Here is a 24,376-nt window from a genome sequence, read left to right as displayed (position 1 = left end):
GTTATACTGAAACGAGTTTGAATATGTAAATCATTAAGTCGTGGTATAAATTCGTGGTTGAACGACATTATCAGAGCTATAATTTAACAATTCTACTGCCAGATCATAAAGATATTTGACGATCGGAGAATTAGAGCTTTCAAGACAACGATATACCTTTTGTTTAATTACATTAGCAAAATAGGAAATACGGATCAGCTTAGGGTACCAGGACCATCAAGAAAGACTTGCATCGAGTCGTACCCGAGCCATGGTAATCAAAGTACTGTATCTTGTATAGGTGAGAAACAACGAAATGGTTTTTAAACTTAATATAAAACTTTTTTACAGCTGTAACTAGCAGCAATGAAGTTTAAAGAAATACTACCAAGCGTGACAACTCTGTCTCATTTAGTTTTCCAAAAGTTTGCAGTCATCGTTAGTAATATGTAAAGTATGACTTACTCTAGCTCTAGTCACTTTACTCTTACCAGTTATCAAATATTTATTTTCATAGCTCTTTACATTCTAGTTTCATTTGTCAATAAGTCGAGGTGCTAACATGAAAATTAAGAACTGAAGCATGAGGGAGGAATAGTGAAAAGAAGTGTAATATTTTCGATAATTTTGAAATGCAGATCAATCAACAAACAAAGCATACATAAACACAAATCGACATTCCTATCATCATTAATAGGGAGGATTTCATCATTTTCAAACCCAATTTTTTCCCTCTTTGTAGTATTAACCCACAGAAATTATTGAATAATCTGACTTCTGTTGGTCCATAATTCGTTCTAACAATTAGATTTAGAGCTAACCATCTCTTTGAAGGAAAACAATGTTGAATTCTAGAACGGTTTCTTTGTTCTTAATTTCTTGATGTTGCAAATAACTAATTACGTGGTCTTTGTGTTGTTGTTTTTTTAAAATGATAACCAAGCCAATATATTTGAAAAATTGTACGGGCGTTTTTAACAATAGATGAAAGCCACTTTTGAAAACAAGAACGTAGCAATATGTTATTCACTTTTCAAAATCACTAAGTAGTGCTTGTATATCATAATATATATCAAAATACCGGTTTCTATATCAAACTACATTTTTCTGAGTATATAATGTACTGAATCATAGCAACAAAGTAAAATAACTTCATATAATGTACTGAATTATAGCAACAAAGTAAAATAACTTCATATAATGTACTGAATCATAGCAACAAAGTAAAATAACTTCATCGTTTCTCTTATTCTTCTCAAATACTGTATTACAAAATTTAATGACATTCCAAATGTATTTGTTCAATTGATTTACCTGACAAATGTAAACGAAATCGAACTTTTTTTTGTTTCAGCCCGATCAACTAGGTTATACTGTTATTCCATGCTCGCGATGGGAACCTGTAAGCTTCTATCTATCAACAGACCATACTAAACTAAATGATATTCCTATTGTGTATAATGAAAAATATTTTGATCAGTTGGTTAACTTGGGTAAGTAAAGTTATTGTATCACATTATTAATTTAAGAAGATTTAATTTCTAATGGTAATGCTTGTTCATCCCATTTAAATCTCTGAAGTGGTACGGTGTAGCATGGAGGTTAATGTACTCAAACTCTGAAGCTAAAGGTTCAAGGTTCATATACAACTTCTGTTTAAAAAATGACCTTTACTTTGAGACTGGATATACTACAAAGATGACGGTCAAGTATTAGTCTGGTGACACAATGGTTGGCAAAGAACGAGTGAACGGTGAATGAGTGAACAGTTGACCAGCTGCCTTGTCTGGTCTGTTAGTTCAGAATTATGAATAGCAATGTGCTGATAAGGAACGAAGTGGTTGCAAGTTGACTTTTGAATGGCCATCTGATTAACTGCAGTTAAAATTATGAATGACCACCTACTAACCAGCTCCAAGTGTGCCATTATAATTTCAAATAGGAAATTTGCAGTTGGCCATCTAAATGGCCATTTGGTAACTTTGTCAGATAAGTCATTCAATTTTCAATTATTTCCCATTTAGGCTGCCAATAATAAAGTTTGTTTGCCATTCAACTACTAAACTGATAATTAGCTGACAGTTAACCATTTGAATTATGGACGGTAAATTAGCAGTTTGGCATTCAAATTATTAACCCTAATATTAACAACACTAATAATAAATTATTAATATCCTGTTGAAATTTCATTGCGCTATCAACTGACAGAATTACCATTTAGCATTCCAATGGTCAACTACTTGTTTGTAATTAAAAATCTGAATGACAGCTAAATGGTTACCTGTTGACCATTATAATGGTGAACGATAACGTTACTATTGACAGTTCGAATAGCTTACTGGTAACTTCCCTGTACAAGATAGCATTTGTGTCGCTCTGAGCAAAACTGCTGATACAAAGTAAATTAGTTTGTGTGCATTCAATTATCAAATTACATTTTCAGAACATTGCGTTTATTATGCCATTCCTTTAAGAACAGGATTCATTTAGTTTCTTTGCTACAACCCATAACCAGTAATAACAATGTTTTACAATCCTGCGTTTTCAATGGAGAGTTATCGTCTAGTATTCTCTGCGTGCGTGTGTGTGTGTGTGTGTGTGGACCTCTCAGATACAGGAGAGTTTGTGTTGGTGTACGAAATAAGATGTTTATATAAGTTATTACACTTCTGTCACATGAAAGTATTTATTCTTTGCAATTTTTACTTTTAGGCCTAAAAATCGTACAGCTAATTTAGATTTTATCAGTGTTATTGAAATATTAATAAGCAGACACAAATCGAATTTACAGGATCTCCATAACTTAGGTGCAGCTTTTTTCAATATTATTATATTTTCTGTGATGACACTAAGAGTTGGAGTTCGACTTCTGCTAATAAATCGAAACCATAAGGCGTTTAAAGGTCGTTTCATTCCAAACTTTAAATGTCTTTTGAAAGGCTAAAATAACTCTACTGCATCGTTCCTATATTTTGTTTGAACGTTTTCTGCTTTTCTGGTTCATTAGTAAAGCAGATTGTAAAAAAATTGACGTTTTTATAATAACATCTCATTTTCGTATACGTTTTATGACTAATGTTTTTTTCATTTAATAAAATTATTTTATAATTTTATTTCACTACTTGTTAGTGCATTGGTTTTTACGTTTTATAATTTTTACTGGACGAGTCTCCGATTCACTAAACTATGTATTACCATTTCATATAGCTGTAAATTTGAATCTGAATTTATAAGTTAATTGAATGTCAATATGTATCAAGTCCACAGTTGCCGACAAGATTCATGTGCACAATTTTTTTCTTTCTTAACACAAATGTTTTAAAATACAAACAATAATACAACTTACAACAACGATTATTACAAATGGTTATTATAAATAATGATTTACCTACAAGAGTTTTACAAACTAACAAACAATGAGTCTTCTATCTGCTTTGGAACTAAGTATTTCATCGAAGGTTGACGATAAGCGAATTAATTTTATGTTGATACACAGGTGCGATTCACTTTACGGGAAGCTAGCTAGCTCTATTCTTGGCTAACCAAACGCGGTTTATAAGCTGAATACTTTCTGAGGAAGATGTATTCTTTTATAAAGCTTTGTGTGATGATGCTAAATCTGGCAACCTTCCAAGAAAGTGGACTTTATAAGGTACGTGAATGTGCGGAAAGCAGTAAGGAGAGTGTGTGACTAAGTTCAAAAAGTGTAGATTTTAGTTTAATATAACACACGGTATTGTATATCTACAGACGTTCGATAACCCAGAACCTGTGAGCTGTCATCATTCAAGTTAAATCAGTGACACAAAATGGCGTTTCCGTGTCGAAACCAGTCAAAAGTTTCCTGTGTAATTTTAAACGTGTAAAAAAATCTCAAGTGTTTTTGATGAAGCTAAACTTCAAGATAAAGTAATTTTATTTTATTTTTAGTATGATCATTAGGTTTTCGGCATAACTATCTCGATTGTAGTTTTGTAGTCATGTTGAGACTAATCTATATTCTTGTCTGGTTTCCATGTTCGGTTTCATTGTTATATATTTAAATAAACCACAGCCGTTGTAGTAGATATACATCATGGGGAAGGATAGCGTAAACACAGCAGATCGAAACGTTAGATGGAGTAATTGAATTTAATTTTCCAGGTGGTTAAGACACTCGACTCGTAATCCGAGAGTTGTGTGTTCGAATTCCCATCACACCAAACATGCTCGCCCTTTCAGCCGTGGGGGCGTTATCATGTGATAGTTAACCCGATCTGTTGGTGAAAGAGTAGTCCAAGAGTTGGCGGTGGGTGGTAATGACCCTCTTGTCTTACCCTACTAAATTAGGGACGGCTAGTGCAGATAATCCTCGTGTAGCTCTGTGGAAAATTCAAAACAAACTACCAAACATTTAACGCAAAGAAAACGCAACTACAAAACCTACATCCAAAGCGTGGCACAACCACCAAAGTTTGTAATTGTGTAATATGTTCTGGTTTTTGAGGTACTGGCGAAAGCAATATTCAACATGTATTGAAGGTTCTCTTTCCCCTTCTAACCGGTTTAACCTGAATACCACATCTCAGCTATATTTTCGCTGCTACAACCAAAAGTGGGAAAATAGCTGCTATTTTGTTACATTGAAGTAAAAACAAAACAAAAAAATTAAACATTGTAAGCAGTAATAATGGAGTACTATACGTTATTGGGGAGACAACAAAACTGTTGAAGTTGATAATCCAATTTCTCAGTATGATGTATGAACATTGAAACCCAAATATTATGGTACTGTTATATCCCACCATTTATTTAAGTACAACTCCCAGCCTCTCCCTTTTCCATGCTACTTAGCTACGTTGGTCCACCTATATACGAGATATAAAAACATCTAAGTGAGCAGCTCTTTGCTTATTAATATAATTTAATAATTATTATTTGTATATATTTCGGATTGAAGAGGGTGTGTGAAATATCGAAACCAAAGTCTGACTAAAATTTGAATTGTTCTGCTAGTGTTGATTTAAACTTCATTGTAGATGAAGGCTTTGTCACACGTCTTTGGAAAGTTTTGTAATTAAATGTGTTCCAGGCTTAAAGCCTATAATTCAATAACGCAACTAATTTATTTTCTGAACTTTCTTTCTGTGATATATAAAATCCATAGACTATACGGTTCTGTTATGAATATAATATTTGTGTAATAGCTACAGCATCAATTTGATATACTATTGTTTTTCCGTTCCTTTTACTTGTGATAAGAATTTGTGTTTTTATGCTACTAAGCATCTGCAATACATCTAGTGTTCAATACAGTTAAGAGGATAAGCATCTAGTCGACTGCCTTCTAACACTCATCATCGTTACTGAAGGATTGACTGTTGTCGTTATAATACATCTAAAACTTCAAACGAGAGGAATAATTTATGACGTTACACGAATTAGAACCCGACTCGCTGGCTCTGCATTCAGTGTTCCTATCACACGACTAATCCACACTACTTGTATTAAGAAATCTGGTATATCTTTGAAAATAAAACCGACGCCATGTTTTACTTTTGTTTCAATAGGAGTCGACCCTCAACTAGCTCGTCTAGTTTCTCGATCTCTTACTCGCGATCCACTGTTCGTTTCGGAGAAGCAACTAGAAGAAGACGAAACGGAAACATTTAACTTGCTTGTAAGTCACATCTGGTTCTTTTGTTGAAGAAACAATTGTTATTTCCACATTCGGTAAAAAAAACTTTACGTGGTAATTTATTACATTCGAGTATACGCATAAACTTGATTGCTCAAGTTTAAAGATGACATTTTTAATAACTAGGATCACCATGTGAAATGTCAACAATCTAACTTTTCCACAAGTGTTTACTTAATATGTTGTGTTTCCCTGACTTGGATTCATAATACTTACGTAAATTGATTCCCACAGAAGAAATATGCATATTCTAAACCATTATTGTTATTGTGTTTCATTGTTTTTGTTCATCTAATTTTTGGTCATGAATGGCTTCTTAGAGATAGTTTGTAACTGATGGTAGTTATACCGTTAAGGTATCAACCAACGGAATATCAAATAGTATAACAATCTAGTGAATCATGTAGGACAGACAACGTGTATATTTTAAAGTAGTTTCGTAGGAAAAATGTTCAGGCGATTAAAACGTTTTAAGTATCCTATTTTCAAAGTTAACGTTATAAAATAATTCCGTATGAAACATTTTTATAGCCGGCCTGGAGAACCTGGGTGTTGGACGAAAGGCATCCTCTGTTATGAATATAATATCCCAGTTGTGTCGTGATGCATTATTTAAATGTACGTTCTTCTTTATTTTGGAAGCTTTTGTAAATATATTGGTTTTGCTGCAAATATTTTCTTTAATTTCAGTACTACATGGAAAAGTAACTTGTAATGTTATCAACAAGGCATGCTGATGGAAAGTTTCACTATAGTGAGTTAGACATTTAAAAACACTATGAAAGAAACGCTGATATTTCTTTTTTAGATAGCTTTGCTCAGTACAACATTCCCAACAGTCCGGCTCAAGATTCCCGATGCTGCTAACAGCGCCTTCTGGCGATTGGAATTTAGACCCATGGAGGTGAGTTTTGTAATTTAATTAAATTAATTATATATGCGGTAACTTCATAATTAATGTTTTCACCACACATAATACTATAACCCCCCCTTTTAAAGATGAATTTTTGTTTTAAAATGTTTGTTTAACTGATATCTCATCTCTGTTATTAAACAGACAATTAGTTTTGGTTTATTTAGCACGATTTTGGTCTTTAACCTAAGTTTTAAAAATGGCTCAAAAATACGTTGCCAATTATTTGTGGCTCTGAGGAATTAGAAATTTATTGATGCAAAACCCGTGTTTTATTTTTGATATTTTTATACTAGGTTGTCAATATAAATGCATTGTAGAATTTTCATCTTTCTGGTTTATTTCTATATCATTCGGCCCGGCATGGCCAGGTGGTTAAGACACTCGAGTCCGAGGGTCGCGTGTTTGAATCCCTGCCACACCAAACATGCTCGTCCTTGCATCCGTGGGGGCGTTATAATGTGACGGTAAGTCCCACTATTCGTTAGTAAAAGAGTAGCCCAAGAGTTTGTGGTGGGTTGTGATGACTAACTGCAATCTCTTTAGTCTTACCCTACTAAATTAGGGACGGCTAGCGCAGGTAGCCCTCGTGTAGCTTTGTGCGAAATTCAAAACAAACCAAACCATATTATCCGTTAATAAAAGGCCTCAATTTACATTCAGTGTTTTGTAAGAATTTTATTTGTAAATTTGATTTCATTTCCTTTTTAATACACACAGGTACAATTTACAGACTACGAAAACGCAGCTTTCTCCTTATTTATGGTAATTTTGGCCAAAATCATTCTTGAAAAAAAGTTACATCTACTCATACCAATTAGTAAGGTAAGAATATATTATTAAATTCGAGTTAAGGAAAATTATTTAAACAATCCCAGAGAAATGCATTTAACAAATTACCTAGAAAAAACAACTTTTACCTGATTTAATGAAAACCATTTCCAGTGGCTGTGTGATTTTAAATCAAAAGTAATTATTTTTGGGACATAAACCTTTATTAGTAGCTCAGTTAAACCCAAACATTTTTTAAATTTATTTAAGATTATAAAAACAATTGATTTTATAAAATTTAAAAAAACTTAAAACACTTACATTTCTAACAAGTTTTTATCCTTATTAATATGTTTGTAGTTTGAAATTTTCAGAAACTTAGTGTCAAAACTAAAAGTAGAATAAAATACAATTTGCAATTATTATCAGGGCTCACACTTAACGTTTTTAAAGGAGCCTGCTGGGCCCTCAAAATGCACATTTTTGGGCACAGTCCTATAGCTCATTGTAAAATGTACTCTGTAGTGGAGGTTACAATAAAAATCGCTTATTGAATGCTGCGTAATTTGAAAGGAAACTGAAGATATCAACATATCTGAGTTTACTTTGTTGTAAACTCTTATTTTATGGGAAAAAACTAGAAGTCAAGTTATTTCATTTTCTTTCTAACCACTGAAATGATTTTTATTTCATGTGAACTTTACTTTCTCTGTAAGACTTAGTGTTACAGTAACGTTTTGTTCTATATTAAAGTAGTGCCCTTTAATAATCAAAATAAATAATGAAAGAAAATCATTTTACGTCGCTGTCAATCAAATCTTTCCATATAACTCATTATCATTTAGCTAACGTACATAAAATGTCAAACGTTTAATAGAGAGCTGGAAAATTCAACAGTTTGCTTACCACTAACTTTATATCAATCGGTTCTTTCACACTGATATAGCTGTTGATTAGCCATTTATGAATTCGAATTTATAATGAGCAAAATCTTCAAATTAGTAACACACAGAAAACATGCAAATAGCTTTAAAAATGGCTTAAGTGGTGATAAATTAAACTTAAATTAGTGTCCTTTGTTAATCCAGATAAACAATGAAACTAAATCTAGTATGCAGATGTTCGATTATTTTCAAACATCCGTTTCTTGTAATCTTTTGTCCGTTTCTTCGTCACTCTCCTGCACGTGCTTCTCAGTCTGGACCAACATTTGGTCTCCTTGTGTAAAGTGAACCTGAGTTTGAAAGATGGATATTATGTGATCAAAATCGCATATTGAAGGTAGAGTGGAACATGATCAGAAGACGATCGGTGAACCTGTTATCTCCTCAGATTGGTCTTCGTCTTCATCTTCATTTTGCTGAATCCCCTCTGTCTCGGAGTTGACTGGTACAGACAGCAGTAGGTCAACGAGGCCACAGATGTTAGATAGCACCTTCTTAATTCTAGGGATACTTGCAACCCATGACTAACCTTTCTTGTTGTCTGGTGAAGTTAAGTGATGATATAGATTTGAACAATGTATCAGACACAATCATGAGAATTGTATTATTTTAACATCCTTTTTAAAATCATTGTTTTGTGTTCATTTAAACTCATTGTATTACGCAGTGTTTTACAAATAATCTGTTCAGTAATCCGAATCGGGCCAATTACTGCATAAGAAAGAGCAATGTGAATTTGTAAAATTCGTCGAATTTCCCGATTGCCGAAAACCGTTTGTCAAAATCTTAAAAGTTAACATCACTCGGGTCACTTCATTCACAACAAGAATCTCCAAATCCTGACTTGCAAGTTTTCTTATAATCACGACCCAGTATTTTTCCTCTCGATACGGAACAATACTCAGCATAGAATAACATACGATCGATTAAAAAAAACTCTTTCTTATTGGTTTACTTACATTTTATACACTGAACGAAAGAAAGGTTGAAAAATAATGATCTGCACCTCGCTGAGCGCACCCATTTCTTTACACACTATACATTGGTGAAGGAGTCGACAACAGCACCCTGGGCACAGAGCTAATACACACCACGTGCTTGCCATGAATCTATGCGGACCTTAGGTCGCCGAAGAGCTCATTATAACAGAATGATTGAGAAATTGGAATGTCCCATGACTTTCCAACAATGGAACAATGGGGTTTGTCAATTGTTTGAATTGTTCACCTCACTGCCGGAGACTTCACTAAAAGTTGGAGGTGGTAAACCGGTATATATAAATATTTACAATATAACTAACCTATTGGACAGCTATGGGACACTTCATTTTATAATTTGACTCTCGTAGTTATTTATGATTATACCTACTTTCAAGAAGTTTTATATTAAATTTAGTTGTGGCTAGACAAACGTGACTGGTTGGATTGCTTCTGAATTAGAAAACTAGATGTCTGGGGTTTTTAAAGTAGGAAAAAAAATGGTTCAAAAAGAAGACTGCTTTCTACATACGTTTTTAACGTCAGTAAAAGGTATTTGTTAAATTTAGACACTTTTCAAAAGTGACATTGTAAGTACTGAGATTTGAAACACATTTCGGTTAAATCATGTGTTGCAAGCCAGATGATAAACTTGAAATAGGTCCACATCATGATTGTTGAATTATCATAACGCATTTAAATTTCCACTTCTGTTTTTTGGTTGGAAATTTGATCGTTACGTATGTAATAACAAAATATTTAGGCGCCTTTTTAAATAAGGCCAATTAAAAACATCTTTGGACAACCTATTTGAAGATTCCCTCTCTTTAAGAATGAAAACTTTCAAATGGTGTTACTTTATTTGACCTTTTGGTTGGAATACTTCGTTTGGATTTTTAGGGCTCTACTTTTGTAATGGTTCAGTTCGTGTAGAATGATAGCAAAAATCTTCGAACTTATGACTGAAGTGAATGGTGAATTTAGGCAAGGAACCTCAACAATTTTTCTCTCACAATGGTAACATAATGTTATGTATCAATCACGTACTAACCACAAGGTCACTTATCATTTTTGTTTCATTCGTTCAAATAAAAGAATTAAATATATTGTGATTTTTTTTAGTGGAACATTTATTGATAACTTCAATCATTTCAAATTTATTAAAGCTTTAAGGTACATTTTTTTGTAGTTGTTACAATATTTAACATTAAATTGTGAACAATATCACTCAATGACTTCGTCAGCTTTACTGTACTCAGAATCGGTGACTTCTAATTGTGACATGATTGGTAAAAGAGTAATATGTTTTATTATTGTTGTTGTAGACTGCAGCTGGATTCAAGTGTTTGACCTAACATATACATACTTACATTAATGTACGCCCACTAAGGTAGATTCTCTAAACAACGTGTAAGTTTGTTAAGAATAGACTTAGATCAATTTATGTGGAGTCAAACTTTAAATGGCTCTTTAGTTTTTAAGGGGCCACGGAGGCTAACTAGAAGGCTAATTTCAAAGCTCTGATTATAATACTTTCTACGTTTGCTTGAACACATTTTTTAGCAATACTCAATAAAAAAATTAAAATATTGTGATTAGATGAACATTTTAAATCTGTGTTTTTGTAGGTTCTTGAAAACGTTGAAAGAGCCCAAAAACGTGACGCAGTGAGAAACGAAAAGTTTTGGATGAAATCGAACTTCCAAGATGGTGAGATGACTTAAATAAAATTAAAAACTATCTTTTAAAGTATACTTGTGGCAGATTTATCATCCTCACAGGTATAAATCATTCTGTAAACTAATGTCTAAGATATTCGGCTTTTAATTATGTAGCATTCTTCTTACATGTAAACTAATGGTTTCAAGTGATTTCTTGTACTATTTCAGGTAAAAAATGTTGCTTATTGATATTTAATGATACTTTAAACACGACTTATTCTGAAGTGAAAACATTTTAATGTTCTTGTTCCAAGAAAATTTCGTTTTATTATAAATTCATCCGTATTAAATATAACAAAGTTTACGTGAAATGGTCACTTAATTTGTTTCATTTTAAATGTAAACAAGGCATTCTACATTGACAGAAGTAGAACTGCTAAATGTTTGTTTGTTTTTGAATTTCACGCAAAGCTACACGATGGCTATCTGTGCTAGCCGTCCCTAATTTAGCAGTGTAAGACTAGAGGGAAGGTAGCTAGTCATCACCACCCGCCGCCAACTGTTGGGCTAATCTTCAACCAACGAATAGTGGGATTGACTGTAACATTATAACGCCCCATGCCTGAAAGAACGAGCATATTTGGTGTGATGGAGATTCGGACCTGCAACCATCAGATTACGACTCGAGGTCTCTGACCACCAGGCCATACCAGGCCCAAGATCAGTCGGAATCTGGTAATCGTGATAAACAACAAACATGAGTGAGACGCCATCATTTTCTCGAACTGATGGACCACATAATATTGAAAACTTGTTACATCATAGCATTAGAATGGCCTTTACCTTTCGACATAAACATTATATAAAAGTACAGTAATGGGCAAGATAAACAAAACTCATTCAGCTGCACTCTCGATATTTATTACCTGCATTCGTGAAGAAATAATAAAAAAACCAAACTTCCAACCACAAGAACTTTTCCAACACATCACCTGAAATAGCTCTGAATTGTTTCCATTTGAGAAAAGTAGTTTCTAAGTTCGCTACCATACAAGAGCTTTCATACTTTCGTTCACGTGGTGCGATTTAAACAGTCCTGATCACTGTTGAAAGAATCAGTTAACTGAATATAGCCCAACTAGTGATGTACCTTCAGTTTTGTGAGGTGGACGTAGAGTTTCTGTAGCTAATATACATATAAGAATAGGCTACAGGAAAATTCCATCCTTAGAAAAGTGTGGAGATACGCCCTGCTCGTCCCCCGTGAAAATTACGTCTATCCTCCCGATATCTATTACACCTTCAGGGTTTATCTTTGATAGATTGTTCAGCCAGAGTATTCATAATGAAACTTGTTAGAATGGACGGCAACTGTCTGTTTCGAAAGTCTTCCGCCTTTCCTCTTCAGGTCAGTGAAGACGAAAGGCGGAAGACTTTCGAAACGTCATCCTCTACACTTGTGTCTCCACAACAGACAGTTGCCGTCCGTTCTACAAAGTTTCATTACCTTCAGGGTTGTTCAGTGGTTTCACGGCTCATTCAGTTATCAACGGTTAATGAAAACAGTTTTCATCAATGACATACACACGCCCATCTGACTGCCGTTCCCGAAACTCTAAAAACTTTAAAAGTTGGTTAAAGAAATCGTCTGTGACAGATACTTTTGCTCGATGGTCGCTTACTTGTTTTAAGCTTATTTAGAACATTTATTATATATTGTCATCTAAAATAACCAGAATACAGGTGTGGACTGTACACCTGAATTATAAATTATTTTAACTCTGTGTCTGAGGCGTCATATGAAGTGCTCTTTTATTGTATATTAAGTAAATGTTCAGAATATTCAACACGTTAATAGATTACAATACTTAACCAAGCACACTATTCGGCTTATTAGTCCACATCTCAAACACGAATTAATACTGCTAAATTAGGGACGGCTAGCGCAGATAGCCCTCGTGTAGCTTTGCACGAAATTCAAACCAAACCGACTGGTCTCTTTGTGATCAAGTTAAAAATCGTCACTCTTACCACTTAACTTTCTAGCTGGCACATGTTAACTTACTTGTTTGATCATGAAGTATTCATATAGTACTGTGGATACGTAGTAACTTGAATCATATTACTATATCTGCCAAAACTGGTTTAGTTCCATAGAAGGCAAGGGTCTTAATAAAATGACCAGTATATTTAAGTATTCAGTATAATGGTCTTAAAGTGGAACCTGCAGTCACTTTATATACTCATAATTAAAGCAAAATTTTACTTTTACTTATAACTAACTATATCGTAAATTATTTCGCATAGGGAAAATACCTCTCTAATTTGTATTCCTATAGAAGTTGAGTCAGTCGTGGTCAAGTGGCTAGTAGTGAGGCTTCTGATCGTATAATGTCAAAGTATAATGTCCTGAGCACGTTCAGCTCTGGACACGTTATAAAGTTGTCAGTTAATTTTGTTGAATAAGATTTGTGGGGGCAGGTGCTGCTGCTCGCTGGAACAAAATAAGTGATGGTTATATCTGAACATTAGGGTTTCAGATCTACTCATTTATTCTGTGTATGCATAAGGTACCACTCATGTTAAATTTCAGTTTCAGTCATTCGGGTGTTACTTAACTTCCTATTTGAAAACTTTCTGTAAGACAATCAAATTATTTTATGCATGGTCTGACGGATAGGGTGCTTGACTCGCAGTCTGTAGATTATGGGTCTGAAACTCATCATCGAGCATGCTCGCCCTTTCAGCTTCTAATCTATTACTACTAAATTAAGTGTCGATAGTCCTCGAAGAGCTTTGCACAGAATTGAAAACAAACAGAATCATTGTCTCGCTACCAAGAACTAAATTATATTAAGAATGTGTGAAATAATTATACTTGTTCAACTTGTACCTTCCCAACAACACCCTCATCAATTAAAATCCAAACAGTAGTTTTGCTTCCACTACAAAGCAAAATGGAGGATATTGGTTTGACTCTGCCCATCGTCTGTTTCAACCTTGTGGCCATACTTCAGTGCAGGATTGGTGAATATTGACTGTTATATAACATCTTTTTAATTGTACAGTATAATTTAGTGGGAACATAAACATAACTTACATTAATTTGTACTTATAATAGTATCTAATTCCCTCATCTATTGCATAGTAACAAAGATATACCATTTACGAAAGGGTGATTTCTGAAAACAAACTGTGTGTAGCTTTAAGTAAACATGTGTAATTGTTTGACATGTCCTGTTTAAATAACACAGGTCAACAAATTTTTTCGAAATCTCAGTTGCATAAGATTTTTTTTACTTATTCTTACCCTTTGTGACCTGCTAAATTCAAATATGAAAACGGTTCAGCTCTACATGCTCTAGTTTTAATGCAATTTTAAGTTTTTTCATTCTAGCCGTTTGTGGTCAAATTAACACGTTTCCTGCGATGCCTATATTGGCAAACCGGCAACTGCTGCGATGCTCTTGTACATCTGTCAGCTTCAGTGCTGCATGAGCTATGATAACGTGAGGTTGTCGTTACACTTGTCTCTTGCCTGCAACTTAGTTAAAGGTAAGACAATAGTGGGACACCGGTGGGTCCCATCGCAGGAAACGTGTTAATTACTTACACGTTTATGTTATCAACAGAGATATTAAAATTGTTTAGATTTTGTTTCAGATCTGATCATGGCTACAAGGAGACGTCAATGTGAGAACAAGCCGGACGCTTTCTGTTATATTTGTGGATGCTTCACGCTTATTCGTCAAAGGCGTAATATAACATCATTTCTGAGGCGTGCTTATAAAGCGTACTTTGGACTTGCTCTTGGTGACCAAGACAAGAAATGGGCCCCACATATTGTGTGTCATAACTGCGAGGAAATGCTGCGTGACTGGACAAAAGGGAAACGTAAGGGTTTACCTTTCGGAATTCCCATGACCTGGCGAGAACCGATGGACCACACAACTGACTACTATTTTGTCTGGTCAATACAAAGGGCATTGGCAAGAAAAACAGACACAAAATCTCATATCCTAGTATCCCTCAGCAATCCGACCTACTCTGCACTCTGATGAGCTCCCAATCCCAGTTTTTTAAAGGATTTCTTCCATCTGAAGATGTGGGTAGTGACCAAGAGCAAGAGACTGCTGATGAAACTCAAGAAATACTTTCAGAATCTGGCGATCCTTCTTATGAGACCCCACAGTCATTAACTCCTCAACAGTTTAGCCAGCCAGAGTTGAATGACCTTGTGCGTGATTTGGGTCTCTCCAAAATGCAGCTGAAGTGTTAGCTTCCAGGATGCAAGAAAAGAATCAGCTGAGCCATACAACTAAAGTGTCATACTTCCGAAATCGGGAGCAGGCTTTTGTGCCATATTTTACAGAGGAGAATATGTTTGTTTATTGTCATAATATCTCAGGTCTTCTCCAGGAATTAGGGATGCCAGTATACCATCCAAATGACTGGCGATTATTTCTAGATTGTTCTAAGCAAAGTTTGAAGTGCGTTCTACTTCATAATGACAATGTCTATGCAGCTGTTCCAATTGGACACTCTGTGTATTTACGAGAGGAATATAATGTCATTAAGACTGTGACTGACCTACTAAAATACCACGAGCACAACTGGACAATTTGTGTGGACCTCAAAATGGTTACTTTCCTCCTAGGTCAACAAAGAGGATTTACAAAGTACCCCTGCTATCTTTGCATGTGGGACAGCCGAGCTCGAGAAAAGCACTGGAACCAGAAGGAGTGGCCCATACGTGAGACTCTGAAGGCAGGTATGCCAAATATTGTCAACGATCCAATTGTCTGTCATTTGAGGAAAAGATCATATTTCCTCCTCTCCATATCATGCTGGGCTTGATGAAACAGTTTGTGTAAAATATTTTCTCAACCCAAACGAGCCGTTTTGCATATAAAGTTTATGAAGGCGTTGAATACTGACGGTGAATGCTTCCAACACATATTTTCTGTGCTCCCTGGTTTGTCCTTCGAGAAGATCAAGACAGGTGTTTTTGATGGACCACAGATTCGTGCACTTGTGCGTGATCAAGAATTTGCCAGAAAGATGAACGACAAGGAAAGGACTGCATGGCTTTCATTTGTGGCGGTGATGGCAAACTTTCTCGGTAATAAAAAAGCTGACAACTATGAAACCCTTGTAACGAATATGTTGTCAGCTTTTCGCGACCTTGGATGTAACATGAGTGTCAAACTCCATTACCTGTACAGTCATCTTGATAGATTCCCTGAGAACCCAGGAGCTATAAGTGACGAGCAAGGCAAGCAGTTCCATCAGGACCTCAAGACCATGGAAGAGCGTTACCAAGGGAGATGGGACAAACATATGATGGCAGATTACTGCTGGAGCATTAAACGAGAATGCCCTGAGACAGTCCACAAACGCAAGAGCTACAAGCGGAAATTCATGCCTGAGTAGACTGCAATTGAGCTTTCCCTCCTCATAGTAGCAAATGTCTTATCTACTAATCAGTTTTATATAAATAAATTGAATTAATATAAATAACTTGAATACATTTATACTATCTTGCATTTTCTTTTTTATTGCCCAGCTATATTAAAGAGTTTTATAACATATTTTATCACATATTTTTCATGATAGACTACGACGTCAATGTGATGATGACGAAATTTTGAGATTTTCAAATACCTTGATTGCAAAAAAAGTAGAGCACTGAGGAAAAAACTAACTTCAGATCTGAAATCAGGGCAAGAAATTATGTAATACCAATTGTTTGATATAAATGCAACAAAAATTTTGTTGACCAGTGTAATCTTTATATACTCGTCAAGTCAAGGAATTTAAGTTAAATAACTGGCATCAGATTGCCATTAAAGCCCAGTTTTTGTGATATCATATACTGCATACTGGTCAAACAAGTTTAAAATAAGTTTTCTAAGACTGTGTCAGATGCATCAGCTCATCTGGCAATTGTTTGTCTCTGTAGACCAATCCACCCTTGTAGACAAGTATAATTTCAATACATTAAAAATGGACGTTTTAGTAACGTGACATATTTCACTTTCTTTTCTAGATGATTCTGGGTGGGAAGAACTAACCGTTGACGAAGTAATTAATGGTAAAGATCCTGATCATGTTGGCCTCGTGTCTGTTATTTGTCAGTACATGAGTGAAACTGGTGTGGATAATAACGTTGCTGAGTCTTTAGAACGTTATTTGCGTCTGGTACAAGGAAGAGCCTCTGGTATGTATTTTATAAATTAATTGTTATTTATAATAATGTAAAAGGTACTGCTTTCAAAGTGATGCTAAGTATTTTGCTATGTTCAAATAACAGAGAAGAAGATATCTCGCCAACAGTCTTGTTGTAAATACAGGTGTGAATGTTGTATCGAGAATAGTAAAATACACATTGTCATGAAACGATTTTGAGTGGCCTAAAGCTGACACCGAGAAATAGAACCAAACCATATAGTTGACATGAGCAAAGTCAGAGAGGTTTGATTTTTAAAGATGAATAGTTTGTTCATTGGTGGAAAGTAGAAACTCATAGTTAATATGCAGCATCTAGTGAAGCATAGTTGAGGGTTCAGTACAGGTTTGGAATTTGTGTCGAAGATGTATAACATTGGTATCCTGAATTTTAACAAGCATAGACAATTTACAATACATCAACTCATTCCATGAAGAAATCGACTGATCGAGTGTAAATTCATTTCTTAGTAAGATAACTTGTGGTAAAATATTTCGACAGTATAGAAGCTGATTGATCTCTTTCAACCACGACTAATACCACACAAAGTCCGGATATGAAAGTTCTTAAGATTGTGTGATCTTATATAAAAACTGAAAGGATCAGAAACTAGGAAAGAAAAAGAACTTTACCAAAGAATGTTAGTAATATTTGACAATGATTAACGTCAATACTCTGTATGGCAGTAAGAAAGCATGAGACAATACTGTGTAAAACAAAGTTCGCATACAAAATATTGGTGCATTGTACAACTTATTCGCGTTATATTTTGTGATCATGCATCACACCATTAATGAATTAACCAACCAGTTGTAATTACATGTTTGTAATAATACTTATCATTTATGTATTTACGTAATTACTTCTTAGTTTGTGTGTAAATGAGAGTGAGTGAGTGAGTGATTTAAAGAGATACGTAGTAATTGGTTTGTTTGTGAATGATATAGATGTTATATAAATATGATGCTTTAGACCCTATGCACTGACTGGCTGCCTCGCGCGATAGGTTGTGACAATAACATCCATTAAGTTGCACCAGTGGTCCTTTCGCTAGGGAAGGGGATAAGATAGTGAGGTCTCCTGTGATGAGCACGCAAATAGTTCGCAAGCGAACTACCAGAGGGAAATGTAAATCAGCAGATACCGTGCCTGCACATGTGTTTACATCATCAGCTTTCACTTCTTCAGTAATAATTAAAGCCTCAATAATTTGTAATTTGTTTATTTATCTTTTAGAATTATACCAATTTACCTTCCTTTTCTGAAAAAGAACAGGATGACAACATAATGTGGTTCACCAGAGGTCGTTTTGCTAGATCTTAGTAAAGACAATATTCTTTGGTAGATTGTTTAGGTAGAGTATTCATGATGAAACTTTGTAGAACGGAAGGCAACTGCCTGTTGTGGAGACAAATACAAAGGACGACGTTTCGAAATCTTCCGTTGTCCTCTACACTTGTGTCTCCACAACAAGCAGTTGCCGTCCATTCTACAAAGTTTCAAAGACAAGACAATATTAGTATACTTTCTTAGAAAGCCATGAACATTTTTCATTATATCCTAAAAAGTAAAACTGTTATTTGAAATTTTTAATTGTTTGCTTAGGTTTAGCATGACAATGAGCTCTTGACACAAAATCTGAACACTTTGTTTTTTGGTTTTGGCACGTAGAAAGTCTTAGCATTTGCTTTCAAATGAAAGTCGTTACGTATTATCTCGGACGAGTCTCCCATTTATCATGTTACGTACGTTACGTATTATTACTTCAAATGACCAAGCATTTAAATTTCAATTTGTAAGTTAATTAAGAGTTAATTTGTAATAAGTTTGTTATTTGCCAACAAGATTGATACATACAATTTCCTTTATTGACACATATACTTTAATAAACAAAAAAATACAATTTATAATAATTGTTATTACTAATAGTTATTACAAATAATGTTATATACAAGACTTTTACAAACTTATAAACAATACTGACTCGTATCTGGTCTAGAACTAAATATTTTATCGACGATCCAGGTCCACAAAGCAAATTCATTGTGAGTTTATGTTGCATCTCGCTTAAGGTAATGACTCATTTATAGGCTAGCCTTACACCGGATATAAGTCCACTTCTTACCGAAAAAAGATTTAATGTCTTCGTAGAAACAGTGACGTCCCAAGTAATTCACTGAAGTTGGCCAGTGTGGATTATTATTATCTCTTGTCACACGGCGCGTCGATTTATATATTGACACTTGTTCCAAACGAACTTTGGAGGTTCTAGAGTGTCACGTGATTTTATTATAAATGTTTGTATAACTGCAACTTGGAACAACAGTGTCAATCACTAGTATTATACAAACACGCAGTACATTGTTGATCCTTATGCACAAGAACGTTTTACAAATTTCGAGAACAGGCCGTACTTGCGCAACACACAGTCAAGAATGAACGTTACATACAAAAACGAAAACTATACAGAAACAAGCGTAGGTATTATAATAATCGTTTAACGGTAAATTTTTGACAAAGTTAATCAGTAGTGTCTGTTGTTTGTAACGGAAGGATATTCCCTCTGCTGTCTTAAGTTGAAAGCCTTATGACACCAGTTTGTCATGAATTTGTTTCTTAAAGATCAAGGTTTACACTTTTAACGACTAGTGTGTAACTGGAAGGTGTGTATAAGTGAGTGAATACTTGTGTTGTAAACAGAAACCTCAGTGGGTTAATAGGTGGACCGACTCGTTACGTTGTTTGTTTTACAACAATGTCACACTTATGAAGACACCGTATTTCCTTAAATTTAAATTTGGTGTTCCAAAAGGTATGTGAAACTCCAACTTTTAGTGTTGGGATGTTTCGTGGTTTTTGTGTTGCGGCATTAGGATATATCGGTCAGCGATGTAGGTTTGCTGCATGGTGTTATATTAGTATCTGGGTCTACGTTAAGTGTTTTTTATTGGTTTTTTGCTTGTGCGTTAAATCATTGGAACTTGTACTTACCCATGAAGTCTTCAATTTCCTGTGCTTCCTGTAGAAGGAAGATAGCGAATTTATGAAACAGAATGTATCTGTATCTGAAACCGAGGGTATTGTGTCAGGAACTGAACTGTCGCCAATGGTCCTTCAGCTGGCTTAAATATCCTCTACAGTTCTAGCTGGTTTTGTAGATTTTATAACACCAGATAAAATAGTTGCAGGATTCATTTGGTTCCGGTCTTAAGGACTAAGATGTCACCCCACTAGAAGAAAAGCAACAAAAAAGTGATAAGTCTTAAGCTTCAATAAAGTACGTGCGACTTGTACTGCTGTTTGAACTCAATTCAATAGTAAAAGTACAGAAAATCACCATTATTCCCTTCAAACTTTGCTTTTGTGACCTGGATAATGAAATTTAGAAATAAGCCTATTTTCTATGTAAAAACGGGCAAATTTCCACATTTTCATTTGCATAAGGTTTGAATAAAACAACATATGAATCAAGATTTACATGCATTCATACTGAAGTTATGCAAAAATGAACAAAAATGTTTAGAAGTGAGTAGTTTTTCGAGATTTGCTAATGTAAATCACTTTCACGTATCAGCTCCCAAATATAGTCTCCTATCATGTTTTCGTTACACGCTCCTTGGTAGCGGCGTTCAAAGTCCAATATATCTTGGTGGAAGCGCTCGCCTTGCTCCTCTGAGTATGTTCCCATGTTCTCCTTGAATTTATCAAGATAAGTGTTAAGGACATGGACTTTCAGAGACATCCTGCAGCCCGTTTTGCCGTTTTTCACCAGAACCTCAACCAGTTCCACATAAATTTCGGCCCCGTGATTGCCTAAGAAGCCCAGAACCACTGAAATAAAGCTGTCTCAAGCTTTTTTTTTTCCTTCCTACTGAGCTTCTTAGGGAATTCTGTGCACTCCAGGATCTTCTTTGTCCAACGAATAAACCAGCTTTGACCTTTGCCTCTAACAGCTTAGGGAAGAAGTATCAAAGGTACTTGAAGGCTGTAGACTCCTTATCAAGAGCTGTGACAAATTGTTTCATAAGAGCCAATTTTATGTACAATGATGGAAACAACACCTTCTAAAGGTCCACTATTGGCTCACACTTGACATTGTGTCTCCCCACAGAGAACTCGGTCAGTTGTGGACAGTGCTTCATGTTGTAATGCGCTGCGGTGTCCCTGCTGTCCTAAAGGCAAAGATAACGGGGAAACTTGGTAAAGCCACCTTGGAAACCCATCATAAATGCCACCATTTTGAAATCTCCGATAACCTCCCAGCCATACTCATCATACTTCAAGGCTTCTAGCAAGGTCTTAATGCTGTTGTTTTCCTCTCTGAAGTTCACCGGATGAGCCAGAAGAAGAGACAGATACTTATTCCCGTTATGGAGCAGCACAGCTTTGAGGCTTCTGGATGAACTATCAATGAAAAGGCGCCTCTCGTTCGGGTTACAGGCAATTGCAATTGCTTCGCACAGACCTGATATATTGTGGCAGAAGTAGAGCTCATCTTGACGAGTGAAGAATCTTAAAATGTGTCGGTGACGCTTCCTCTGACTTGCGACTTGCACACTTTCATCTAAAAAATCCCACTCCTTGAGCCTAGATGTCAAAAGCTCTGCATTCGACTTTGTTACACCAAGATCTCTGATCAAGTCGTTGAGGTCTCTTTGGTAGGGGTAGTATGGGTTTCTCTCACCAGCTGCACCTCTGAAATTGTAATCTAGATCTTCAACGTGTACCTCCTTTTCTGATTTGCTGCTCTCTTCTGAGGACGGCTGCTTTCAGTACTAAATCTACATGGAATGTTCTGGAAAATGGGTAAGTTTGAAAATTTCATTACCCAGGCAAAATTTGAAGAGAAAAAAAAAGTATTTTACTTTAGGAATAAGCACTTAGTAAATAACACTTTCTTTCCAGGAACAAGAAAAAGTGAAAATGTTACATAGTTGGAAGAAATTGAGTACCAAGTTGATACATTTTAGGAAGCGTAAAATATTGGGATAAGATAAACTGTTTTGTCCAAAATTACAACTCGACCTCCTTTTATTTGCCTTGGTAACTACGATGTTATCATTGTTTTATTCTTAAAGCTCTTAACTATTCTACCTTACTCTTACTTAATATTAGATTTACTTTACTGGTTCAATAATTCGTTTTGTGTGTTTCATCTTATTAACTTTAAAATATTTAAAACACCTTCACATTTCTATTGATATAATAGAATCCCTTTTCACAATAACAAAATTAACTGACAAATTTAAGCTTAGACTTTAAGTTTCCATTTGCTAAGGTGACACACTCTCATTTCATAAATTAGGAGCTTCATAATTCGATGGTAGTTCACTGTATTTATCCTCCAAGGGTGGGATTTTAAATGACACCTTCCTAATTTTTAAAACCAAAATTTTTTGTTTTTATTTCTCAATTTTACTGGGTATATTTTTAACTTTTCACTATTTAACCAACTATACGAATCTAATCTGTCCATAGTATTGGTTGGTTATAAATGCAAGTCGTACATTTTTGCTTCTGTTAGTGCAATATCTCGTATTTTTTCTTTTAATCATGGCTCTAAGAATTTTGCCACGAGTTTGATGGAAAACAGATTTCACCTTGTTACTTTCAAGTTTGCATTCCGTCGTAAAAGTGTTTGAACTACCTTACAACTGTTACGTAACCAAAATATTAAATTGAGTTATGTTCCTTAGACTTCCACTTCCGATCTTGTTAACCTGAGTATTCACGTCTTGTAGCTTCAAAATGTTGTGGCCCGGCATAGCCAAGCGTGTTAAGGCGTTCGACTCATAATCAGAGGGTCGCGGGTTCGAATCCCGGTCGCACCAAACATGCTCGCCCTCTCAGTTGTGGGAGCGTTATAATGTGACGGTCAATCCAACTATTCGTTGATAAAAGAGTAGCCCAAAAGTTGGCAGTGGGTGGTGATGATTAGCTGCCTTCCCTCTAGTCTTACACGGCAAAATTAGGGACGGCTAGCGCAGATAACCCTCGTGTAGCTCTGCGCGAAATTTAAAAAACAAAGTGAAGTGTATAACATTTTTGTTAATTTATTCATTATGTAGGAGAACTGATGACCGATTCACGCTGGATTCGAGAGTTTGTAACAAGCCACGATGACTACAAGCACGACTCCTACATAACGGATAAAATTAATTATGATTTGTTACTCACTATTGATAAAATCCAAAGAAAGGAAATTTCTTGCTCTCAACTTCTAGGTGAATAAGGATTAAAACATTGAACTTGTTTAATAAAAACTAGGTATGTACGACTGCTGTTGTTGAATGCGATATAATCCAGACTATGGAGGCTTGTAAGTAACTTATTGAAGTAACAATTAAGCTAACAGTGGTAAAGTAAATAAGTTATGTTCATCTCGACTTGTATTTCAAATTTCAAAATTTGATATAATTGATAGGCATCTGCGTAAACTTAGAGTTTTGTCACTCCTCGTTCGTTCTAAATCTTCTCTCATTAAGCCTAACTTTAGTTTCGAAATTAGTTCACAATGAGCTAAACATTAAACTTTTTCTTATTGGCGAATTATTAAAGTGTGATCAACAGCAATGTCGTAATATTATAAAATAATTTATATTAATGTTCGTATTTTGTCAGTTATTATATTATTAAAGTAGTTTTATTATTTACATTTTTTTCTTTGAGATTTATAACAGTTATATTCAAGCTTGTGAACAATGAATACTTTTAATAGGGTTATAAACGTATATATATTTTTTGTGTTGGGAACTTGCTTTTAAAGTGGTTTGAAATAAAATCACTGGTTTATGTAATCATTTTGTAATAAAGATAAAATCGTTATCACCAATTTGTCTCGGATGGTTAATCACTTTTTTTTTTTTTTTTTTCACAACCAACTGTATAAGTTATGGTTAAAACTGAGACGTGGCTTCTTTCTGAGTTCGATATTTTCGATAAGTAGAGCACAAATACTCCGCTTTGTAGTTTTCTGTTTTATATTAATAAAAAGCATTCATTAAGTTTCTTAACATTATGAAAGTTTATCCGTTTTAATCTTAACCATTACGCGACCAAAACAGAATCCGAAATACTATTAAGAATGTCGACACGGATGAGGGTGGATTGTTAATTATTTACCAATATTCTGGTAACTCTAAGAGATGCACTTTTTTTTTTTAATTTGAAAATATTTATCTTATAATTTTAAAACTCAGTAGCTTATTAACGTGTGATGAACAAA

At 34.9% G+C, this 24,376-nt stretch overlaps 1 protein-coding gene across 1 annotated transcript in view; it reads left to right on the top strand.

The window, feature by feature from the left end:
* The window catches only part of LOC143226512 (glutamate--cysteine ligase catalytic subunit-like), a 65,551-nt gene extending 41,575 nt beyond the window's left edge, over positions 1 to 23,976 (top strand). The window contains exons 9-15 of the mRNA XM_076457543.1: positions 1,334 to 1,472; positions 5,529 to 5,638; positions 6,465 to 6,560; positions 7,290 to 7,394; positions 10,890 to 10,971; positions 16,972 to 17,142; positions 23,220 to 23,976. Of these exons, the coding sequence (XP_076313658.1) occupies positions 1,334 to 1,472; positions 5,529 to 5,638; positions 6,465 to 6,560; positions 7,290 to 7,394; positions 10,890 to 10,971; positions 16,972 to 17,142; positions 23,220 to 23,383 (867 nt within the window). The 3' untranslated portion in view covers positions 23,384 to 23,976. The remainder of the gene's footprint in view (positions 1 to 1,333; positions 1,473 to 5,528; positions 5,639 to 6,464; positions 6,561 to 7,289; positions 7,395 to 10,889; positions 10,972 to 16,971; positions 17,143 to 23,219) is intronic.
* The last annotated feature ends 400 nt before the right edge of the window (positions 23,977 to 24,376 follow it).

This window comes from Tachypleus tridentatus, chromosome 9 (genome assembly GCF_004210375.1).
Source record: "Tachypleus tridentatus isolate NWPU-2018 chromosome 9, ASM421037v1, whole genome shotgun sequence".
Lineage (NCBI taxonomy): Eukaryota > Metazoa > Arthropoda > Merostomata > Xiphosura > Limulidae > Tachypleus > Tachypleus tridentatus.
This window is presented reverse-complemented; position numbering and strand designations above follow the sequence as displayed.